Raw genomic sequence first — 10,464 nt, 5'->3', positions numbered from 1 at the left:
AAGATTGTTTCAAGGAATAAAATGAGATAATGGGTATGAACCCAGTATCACTAAGTCTCATTACTTTGAAAGTGTAGGGTGAGGCAGATCAAAAAGACTCCCTTCATGTTTCTTGCCAATATATCAATGGAACTAACTTTCTCATTAACATTTCCTTTTTCTTTTTGCCAGTCCTGGGCTGTGGACTCAGGGCCTGAGCACTGTCTCTGGCTTCTTTTTGCTCAAGGCTAGCACTCTACCACTTGAGCCACAGGGCCACTTCTGGTCATTTTCTATATATGTGGTGCTGGGGAATTGAACCCAGGGCTTCATGTATATGAGGCAAGCAGCGCTCTTGCCACTAAGCCATATTCCCAGCCCATCTCATTAACATTTTCATATTCAATAGCATCAGCCACCTAAATGGAAAGAGTATACATTTCTCCATGAAATGCAACTGTTATTTTTATTTATTATGAGATAAACAAAACCCATGATCTTAAATGCTATAAGTTTTCCTGGTGCGTTTTTACACATAGTTTTACTGCTATTATTAAAAGTTGTACGGAAGGGCTACAATTCCATAAGTCTGGCAATGAGTCCAATTCTTCTTGAACAATGTTACTGCTCCCTCCACTTTCCTCCTCACATCTCTGCCCACAAGTTGCGTAGGTCATTTTTTTTTTACATAGGCATATTGACTGCTTTTGTTCCCCCCTCCTCCCTCCATTTCTGTGCCTTGCTTCTGCCCCCTCCCAAAAGAAAACAAACACAAAACAAAAACAGGAACAACAAAAACAAGAGTCACCAGTTCATCAACGGAATGAATCCCAAACTCCCATCTGCCCCACAGTGCTCGGCTTGCAGTGGCCCTGTGATGTTAACTCTGGGGCTCTGCTTCTTGTGTAAATTTGGTGAGGACTTTAGGTGATGTTGACCTTATAGGACAACAGCCCTGTAGAGAGCAGAATGTTCACCTGGAGTGAACTAGGAACAACCCTGGTGTTTAGCCATGCTGAGCAAGTGGGCGCCTTACATGATTACACACCATTGATGGTGGAAGATGAGAGAAAACCATGGGACTGATAGAAACAGAACAAAAAGAGGCACTTTGGATAGAATGCCTCTATCTCAGCATGTGCCTGCCTAAAGGATTACCCTTCAGCCCACACCTGGGTTGGGACAATGTAAAGGATTCGGTGCTCCTTTATGACTTCAGCCTCTTTCCAGAGCAATCCTTCTCAATAAACAGCCTCATTCATCTCACCGAGCACCTGCTGTCTCCTGATCTGCCGGCACAAGGGTCTGCTTACCGCCATAGAGACCTAGGCTTCCCAAGAGAGAAGTGTACTGCCTGTCTCTGGGAATCAAGAAAAAGGATTGTGTGTGTGTGCGTGCACACACACAAATGTCTAGAAAATGTCTAGAAAGAGAGTCCAGGACTGTGTGAGTAGGTGTTTCCAACTTAGTTGTAGAAGGGTCTAAGTAGTTTCACTAAGAGCGTGGATTTTTGTAAAATACAGAATTATTTGGCAAAAATCTGAGCCAGGAGAGAGCACAGAAGTGGCTCTGTGTGAAATCAAGGACCAGTGTTTAGGGCCACTGAGTTCATCAGGGACAAGAGAGAACCAAATTTCAGCCTTCATCATGGCACAGAAAGGAAATTCTGTGTGAATGTGGAAAACCAAATGTCTTCAGAGGCACTCTGAAGGTTGGCAGACTAACCTGAAGTTAAACCAAGTAACTTTAAGCTGGGTTGTTGCCAAATTTCTTTTACTGTATCTATTTCAAACTGGAATGCACTAATATGGGTATTTCACTATAACTAAACTGACGGTGTGGGAGGAGGGTTATAGGACTGCTTTGATGAGTATTCTCCATCTTGGATTTAGGGACTTAAAGTATAATACTTGGGCATCACTCCAGACAAAATAAATCCGAATCTCTGGGTGGAGGATTAAGAAATGGTTGGTTTTGGAAAGATTTCTAGGCAATTCTAGTGAACTGAGATGAGAAAGAATTGAGGTTGACAGGTTACAATTCCTGGATATAACTTGTGTTCATGCCTAGATGGTGTTAAAATATGAAGCGCCAAAGCATCTTTCAAAGGGCAGAGTTAGTTTGTCATTTGGTTGGTCATGATGGTTGGTCATGAGTTTAACATGTCACCTCTAGTTAGAAACTAAATTTTACAACCAAAATCACAACCAAGCTGGTACATGAATAATACTTAGCCATGTATTTTACAGAATAAAAGTCTACTTGAGCTTCCCACTCATGGTGGCTGAAGGCTAAGAAGGTTTGTGGTAGAGATTTATAGGAACATCAGGGCATCCTAGGAAGTGAATTCTCAGAACTAGGAATCCAACATCAAGGGATTGAGATTGGTCCTTCTATGATCTCTCGGTTACCCGATCCTTTATCTGTTCTTCCTGCACTTGTTTCATTCTTCCACTCCAGTTGGCTTTTCTGTGGTTGTGTTTCCTCTAAGATCCAATGTTAATGCATCTAACTTATTGCCATCTACTAAATCCAGAGCCCAACAATAACTGGCCATCATTTCAGCATCTTTACTTCACATTTTCAAGAGAGGAATCTACTCACTACTCTATCAAAGGGTGGATGACCTTGTCTAACCTTATGAGGAGATGCCACGTCCCTCCCATAAGGTAGGCTGGGAGTCACATGTGGTTTATAGGAAGAATATTCTAGGAGACCACTGGACCATCGTCCTTCTATAAAAGCTATGACTAAAGACTTCATTGGGTTTTTTTTTGTCTGATTAATAGGAAAATCCATAGTCAAAATGATATCACAGTAGTTTGGCAATACACCTGTCAGTTCCAAAATACAATTTCTGGCTCTTACGTTGATCTTGCACTGAAACTCCAAATCATTCTTTTCAGAAGCCTAGACATTCAGCTAACCTTGGGATTCATAAAAAGGTGGTGTGCTGATTTCTTTTAGTTCTTCAAATGGGGTGTAAAGTCATTTTAGAGTCTAACACCAACTGTAGCAGTAGAGAACTGAACTGCCCTATCTGTGCCTTTTCCATCTGGTTAAATCCAGATGCCCTGAGGCATGGAGGCAGGTGTAGTGTGGGCTTGGAGGTTGTGTTGAAAGTGAATAGCGCAGGGTAAACCTGTTGTAATTACTATTTTATATATGACCTATGGACAATCTGAGTGCTAGAGGCAAAGTGAAGCCAAGAGAGAAGAGTGTGGTAAGCACCAATACTAAATGTTCATTTTCCCTGGGCGCCAGTGGCTCATGCCTGTAATCCTAGCCACTCAGAAGGCTGAGATCTGAGGATCACAGTTCGAAGCCAGCCCAGGCAGGAAGGCCCAGGAGACTCTTATCTCCAACTAACTACATGAAAACTGGAAGTGGCACTGTGGCTCAAATGGTAGAGCCTTGAGCTGAAGAGCTCAGGGACAGTGCCCAGGCCCAGAGTTCAAGCCCCACGACAGACCAAAAAATAAAAATTAAAAAAATAATAAAATGTTCATTCTCACTTTGCCCAGAGCATATATGCTCCTGGAAGACCATGATTATGGCCTCATAGAATGCCATAGGGCAGTGTGCAATCATTTATTTTAGAAACTTACACAGACTCAACTACTTTAGTTTTTGTCCAAGCACATTGAAGATTCTGTCTGATTAAACAAAAGACGAATGCTTGTATTTTATTAACAAAACAAAACACCTTGAAACCAAAAGGATGATTTATCTAGGCTGGAAATAAAACTCCTGCCTACTGAAGTGGGGGGTGCAGTTGAGTTATCACTATTTTCGTCCTGTAATTTATTTTATAGGGTACTAATTAACAGGGCAAAGTCTGTTGCCTGGAAAGTAAATCACATTCTGCTGTTTTCTTCTTTTCTAACAAGACACAGACCTTGTTTTTAATTAAAGGGCAAGTTCCAAGGGCACTATCAGCTACTGAAATCAAGAAACACTGGGCAAAGAAGTTGGTGGGGAAAGCTGTTGTGTAGAGCTCAAGAAATATACTGGGAGTGAGAATTGCGCACACACAGCCGTGCAAAGAAGAAATTACATTCCTCAAACTCCCTGGCCGTCTTTTTTATTCATTCCGCCCCCCTCGCCCCCCCCCCCCCCGCCCTCATCTCCCAATTGCGTATCTCTCCTGCTGTAGTGACACAAGCACGATAAAACTTTTGGGGTGCACATGTACTGGGTCTTGAACTCAGAGCTTGGGCGCTGTCTCTAGAGCTTTCCCACCCCCCTCCAAGGCTGGCACTGTACCACTTGAACCACACCTTCCCACACCTGGCTTTTGGGTGGTGACCTGGAGATCAGAGTCTGAGTTACTTTTCTGCCCAGGGCTGGCTTCCAACGTACTCCCCAGATCTCAGCCTCCTGAGCAGCTAGGATTACAAGGACGAGCCGCCGGAGCCCCGCTTATAAATATTCTTTTAGAAAGGCAATGTCTCCCCCCAACTCGTGTTTGTCCCTCCAGGGGGACGCTTTTGTTCCACGAGATACCCACTATCCCGCCCGATGCCCCCACCCCAGCCTTCGCGTCCCCGTCCCCGGAGCTGCGCGTCGGGGTGTGTGCTCCCGCTTCCTCTCCGCTCACCCTCCAGGTGTTGTCTGGTTTTGGTGGGGAGCGGGGGGAGCAGGAGCGGGGCGGGGGGCGGAGAGAGGTCTTCTTTAGCCTTTCTCTTCCTTCGATCTCGCCTGCACCCCATTCCTGGAGGCTCTGGACTGGAGCTGGTGGCGCTGGCTTCTCCTCCTGCCCGAGCCCTCTGCGCTGCGGGCGCGAGGGTTGGGGGGACGCGGGCGGGCGGGGGGGCGGGCTGGGCCGGGGCCTGACGTCAGCTGTCAATCTCCCGCGGGCGCGGAGCTCGGAGCCGCCTCTGCCGCCACTCACTTGCCTCTCACTCGCCGCGGCGCGGGGCACGGCGACGGGCGTCCCGCGCTGGCCTCCTCGCCGGGCCCGGCCGCCCCCTGCCCGGCAGCGAGCGGCTCGCTGGGAGCGCATGCCCAGCGACACCCCCGAAGCCCTGACTCCCCAGGTGAGTGGCCCCGCTCCCCGGGGCGAGCTGGCGGAGGGGGACGGGGGGAAAGGGCGAAGCGCACCCTCCCGGGCACTCCAGCCGGGCCTCCTAATCCCCAGTCTCCCTCCTTGCAGCCCCATTTCCTAGGGCGTCCCGTGGGCTCCGGGCTACTCTAGACCCCCTCCCCGCGATCACAAAGTTCGCCTTCAGCACCGCGGACAGCGACCCCGCCGCGCAGCTCCGGCGGGCCGGGGTGCGGACGGCGCGCGCCCGCTTCCCCCCCCCCCCCCACGCCGCGCCCCTGCTTGAAGGCACTGGGGCACGCGTGCAAGGGCAGGCGTACTTGTGGGGCTCGTCTGTGTGCATTCGAGTGCGTGCACCCGTGCGTGTGTTTGTGCAAGCCCTGGGAAGTCCGTGCAGGCGCGCGCTCACTCAACAGGTGTCTGTTCTTGTCGGGCTCGCAGGGTGACACCCCTGCTTCCCGACGCCGCTCCGGGGTCCCGGGGATCCGACACGCACCATTCGCGTGGGGCCGTTCGAGCCGGGTCCCCGGGCCTTTCCCTGGAGCCGCGCCCCCAAACCTGACGCCAACCCCCCCCTCCTCCATCTCCGCAGGGGGCAGCATCCGGCCGGGATGAACGCGAGCGCCGCGTCGCTCAATGAGTCCCAGGTGGTGGCGGCGGCGGCCGAGGGAGCGGCGGCGGCGGCGGCGGTGGCCACGGCGGCAGGGGCGCCGGCCCCCGGCGAGTGGGGCCCCCGCGCGGCGGCGGCGGCGGCGGCGCTGGGGGGCGGCGGCGCGGGGAACGGGTCCCTGGAGCTGTCCTCCCAGCTGCCCGCCGGGCCGCCGGGGCTGCCGCTGTCCGCGGTGAACCCGTGGGACGTGCTGCTGTGCGTGTCCGGGACGGTGATCGCCGGCGAGAACGCGCTGGTGGTGGCGCTCATCGCGTCCACGCCCGCGCTGCGCACGCCCATGTTCGTGCTGGTGGGGAGCCTGGCCACCGCCGACCTCCTGGCGGGCTGCGGCCTCATCCTGCACTTCGTGTTCCGGTACGTGGTGCCCTCGGAGACGGTGAGCCTGCTCACGGTGGGCTTCCTCGTGGCCTCCTTCGCCGCCTCGGTCAGCAGCCTGCTCGCCATCACCGTGGACCGCTACCTGTCCCTGTACAACGCGCTCACCTACTACTCGCGCCGGACCCTGTTGGGCGTGCACCTGCTGCTGGCCGCCGCCTGGACCGTGTCCCTGGGCCTGGGGCTGCTGCCCGTGCTGGGCTGGAACTGCCTGGGCGAGCGCGCGGCCTGCAGCGTGGTGCGGCCGCTCACGCGCAGCCACGTGGCGCTGCTCTCGGCCGCCTTCTTCGCCGTCTTCGGCGTCATGCTGCACCTGTACGTGCGCATCTGCCAGGTGGTGTGGCGCCACGCGCACCAGATCGCGCTGCAGCAGCACTGCCTGGCGCCGCCCCACCTCGCCGCCACCCGCAAGGGCGTGGGGACGCTGGCCGTGGTGCTGGGCACTTTCGGGCTCAGCTGGCTGCCCTTTGCCATCTACTGCGTGGTAGGCAGCCAGGAGGACCCAGCCATCTACACCTATGCCACGCTGCTGCCCGCCACCTACAACTCCATGATCAACCCCATCATCTATGCCTTCCGCAACCAGGAGATCCAGCGCGCCTTGTGGCTCCTGTTCTGTGGCTGTTTCCAGTCCAAAGTGCCCTTCCGATCCAGGTCCCCCAGCGAGGTCTGAAGGGCTCCCCCGCCCCCCCCCCCCACCCCAGCGTGTCCTCTCACCAACACCGCATCTCCAACAAGCCAGCCTTGGGTGAGCTTCTCGGTGCCTGCTGTTGAACTCCGAGGTCCCAGCCGTGCGAATCTGACTTGGGGGAGGAGAGGGGAGGAGAAGAAGAAGGACTAAATAGAAACGCAACCAACTCACAAGGACCAAGAGGCTTGTTGGCACTTTACATATACAGTGTATACATGTGTACATATATATACAAATATTTGTATCTTCTGGGGATGTTCAGGATGTGGAGCTTCCTCTTCTGTGAAAAAAAAATAACAACAACAAAAAGAGATGTGGTTGTATATTCAAATCATACATCACATTTGTCAAGTGAAGACGTTCCAATACTGCTTAAGAATAGCACTTTATTTTTAGCTGCTGAACTGCCAAAACAGTGTTGCCATTTTCAGGGGCAGGGGAAAGGGAGTAAAAGGTGTATTTTTTGTTGTTTGTGATAGAATATTTTGCTGTAATGCATCAAGTTGAAACATATTTTGTACACAAATAAATACATTATAAAATAGAGCTTTTGGTATGTGATTGATGATAGAATTACTATGTGAAAAACTGAGTTGTCGGGCTGGGGATATAGCCTAGTGGCAAGAGTGCCTGCCTCATATACACGAGGCCCTAGGTTCGATTCCCCAGCACCACATATACAGAAAACGGCCAGAAGCGGCGCTGTGGCTCAAGTGGCAGAGTGCTAGCCTTGAGCGGGAAGAAGCCAGGGACAGTGCTCAGGCCCTGAGTCCAAGGCCCAGGACTGGCCAAAAAAAAAAAAAGAAAAGAAAAACTGAGTTGTCAGTACATTGCACTTCAAAAGTTGATTCCATATCATTGCCCTCTTAGGAAATACTTTTTAAAAATCAGATACATATTGCATATAGTTCATAAATTTTGGCTGAAATCAGAAGCAGGAAAGAAGTGATCTATTCGTGTAGCATTATTCACAGAGCACTAAAGGGTACACGTTATTGAGACAGTTAATCTACACTCTTGGTTGCTGGGTTTGGAAGACAAGTTTCAGAGGATGAAACCATTTCTTCATATTGTCACATGTGCACCAGGAATCCAGAAGCGCACAACTTCCAGTTGTAGTTTTTCTTGTATGGTAAGAATCTTAAATGTCGAATGTTTATATGGGTGTAATATATTGTTACTGGTTAGGCCTTGTAGCAAAATGAGTAGACTTACAAAAGGAATAAATTCTTCCAAGACAGATCTCAAGATACATGCGTCATACTTGCATGAGATTAATGCTATGTGTCCAGCATCCCTTCTTGAGATACTTGTCTTCTACATAGGCATTTAACATCTTCAGTAGCAAAGCATTTCTAGTCCACCAACAAAAGTCAGTCTTGATCCTCCCATACAGCTTACAAGATGAGGTAAGGAAGATAAGAGGGACATGATCTGAGAAATATTACCATGATGTATATTCTTGGGCCTTCAGAAAATACACATAAGCAACTTTATGTATAAACACATTTCTTGAGTGTCTACCACATGCTAGATATAATCCTAGAGCTAGGCATATGGAAATAAAGTAAACACGGTATTACAGTCTAGTAGAGGGGCTGGCCTACAAGCAAATACATATATATATATATATATACACATAATACACAATACACATATGTACATACATATGTGCACACATATATGTATATGTGTATATATACATATATAGGTGTATATATGTATATATTTGGAAAGCATCGTGTTAGAAAAAATGCCAAGAAGGAAAATGAAGGAGGATGCGAGGTGGCAAAGATCAGGGCTGCCCCATTGGTAGGGGTGCTGGAGAAGTCTCTGAAGAGCTCGAATTTAGGAGGTAAACTCAGCAGAGTGGGATGTTGGGCATTACATCACAGGCAGAGGGAGTAGCAAGTCCAAAGACTTCAAAGGGAAGCATGCCTGGCAAGTCCAAGGACTTTCCTTTGAGCAAAAACGGTGAATGCAGTGACTTGTAGTGAGCTGGGGCTAGGGGCAGTTTATAGGGGGAAGTGTGATTAACTTTTGGTCAAACCTGATCCAACCCCAGGGTATCAGGATAATTGATCAAATAACCTAAATGTTTCAGGAGGCTGATTTGGATGAGATTAACATTTAAATGAGAGAACTTTAAAGCAGAGGGACCCTCATATTGCAGGTGTGTCATTTGTACTCACTTCCTGGCTTAAGTAGAACAGAAACGCAGCATCTGCAACATTGGCTCCTTTTGGTGCTACAGCTGATACCTTGAACTAAAAACACCACATTGACTCTTCTAGGTCTCCAGCCTGTTGGCCTATCTCATAGGTCCTGGATTTTCCAACCTCTGGAATCATACAAGCCATGTCTCCATAACAATTTTCTGTACACACACACAGAGTCTTACACACAAAGAATCTGTAGTTTAACACTCATAGGTGGAAAGCTCATGTGGGTATTTTTCATTTGTGCATTTATTTCATAAATATCCCTATACAGTCCACCCTCGCTCTAAGCACATAGCAAATACAAGATCATTTAATTGCCACACCAATCCTAGGTTGATCAGATTTCAGTAAGAAATAAATGGCACAAATGGGATGAATGAGGAAAGTTTAATGATTATAAAAGTATGATCAGGTAATGGAATCTAACAAGAGACATGAACCCTTCCCCTGGCCCACATTATACCAGAAGAGCTGCCAGAGGGGAAGGCACTGGAGCCAGGGAAGAAGACTGCAGGTACTGGCTGTCCAGCAGGAGTTGGGGATCCTGGAAGAGAAAAGCAGCATTGCAACATGTGGGCTGATAGGGAGAGAGCTGGAAGAATAAACTAGTGGACTAGCACTTCCTACTTCTATCCTACCTCCTGATGGTGACTTTCATTATTTAAATTCAACCAGAAGCAAGAGAGCAAGTCAACTCTTTGTAAATTATATTTTATTATATTTAACTAGTTGTACAAAGGAACTACCATACAACAAATTAGTTTATTAGTGCAATGGATCTCGATTCATGCTACCTTGTTCATCATTGAGCAAGACAACTCTTTGTGTGTGTGTGTGTGTGTGTGTGTGTGTGTGTGTTATTGTAAAGGTGATGTACTGGGGGAGTACAGTTACACAAGGTAATAAGTACATTTCTTTTTGCACAGTGCCACCCTTCCCTCACTGTCTCTCAGTTTTTCCCTCTCGTCCCCACCCACAAGTTGTATAATACATTTTCAACAGTGTCTAGTGAGTACCACTGCTGTATTTGTTCACCCCCTTCCCTTCCCTTTCTGTGCCCCCCATACCCTCCCTCAAACAGATAAACTTACAAACAAGACAAAAGGTACAGAAGACAAAAACATAAACAAAGAATAAAGCCCTCCATTTCCATTTCTTAGAGTTCATTGCAATAAATATTATTTTATATGATCACATGCACACAGCTATTGAGCCTTCGTGACTCTCTCCGAAGAATATCCTTCTTTGGTCTCACTGTATGAATAGCAAGGCAACTCTTTTTTTTTTTTTTTTTTGGCCAGTCCTGGGCCTTGGACTCAGGGCCTGAGCACTGTCCCTGGCTTCTTTTTGCTCAAGGCTAGCATTCTGCCACTTGAGCCACAGAGCCGCTTCTGGCCGTTTTCTGTATATGTGGTGCTGGGGAATCGAACCTAGGGCCTCGTGTATCTGAGGCAGGCACTCTTGCCACTAGGCTATATCCCCA

General features: G+C 48.9%; 1 protein-coding gene across 1 annotated transcript; it reads left to right on the top strand.

Annotated features, from left to right (window-relative positions):
* Positions 1-206: 206 nt before the first annotated feature.
* Positions 207-6,741, top strand: Gpr6 (G protein-coupled receptor 6). Its single transcript, XM_048354593.1, has 2 exons — positions 207-226; positions 5,616-6,741. The coding sequence occupies exon 2, from the start codon at positions 5,635-5,637 to the stop codon at positions 6,739-6,741; it is 1,107 nt and encodes a 368-aa protein (XP_048210550.1). The 5' UTR covers positions 207-226; positions 5,616-5,634.
* Positions 6,742-10,464: the final 3,723 nt, after the last annotated feature.

This window comes from Perognathus longimembris, chromosome 9 (assembly GCF_023159225.1).
Source record: "Perognathus longimembris pacificus isolate PPM17 chromosome 9, ASM2315922v1, whole genome shotgun sequence".
Classification (NCBI taxonomy): domain Eukaryota; kingdom Metazoa; phylum Chordata; class Mammalia; order Rodentia; family Heteromyidae; genus Perognathus; species Perognathus longimembris.
This window is presented reverse-complemented; position numbering and strand designations above follow the sequence as displayed.

Coding starts and splice junctions, on each gene's coding strand:
- Gpr6 (XM_048354593.1), top strand. CDS start 5,635: ATGAACGCGAGCGCCGCGTCGCTCAATGAGTCCCAGGTGGTGGCGGCG.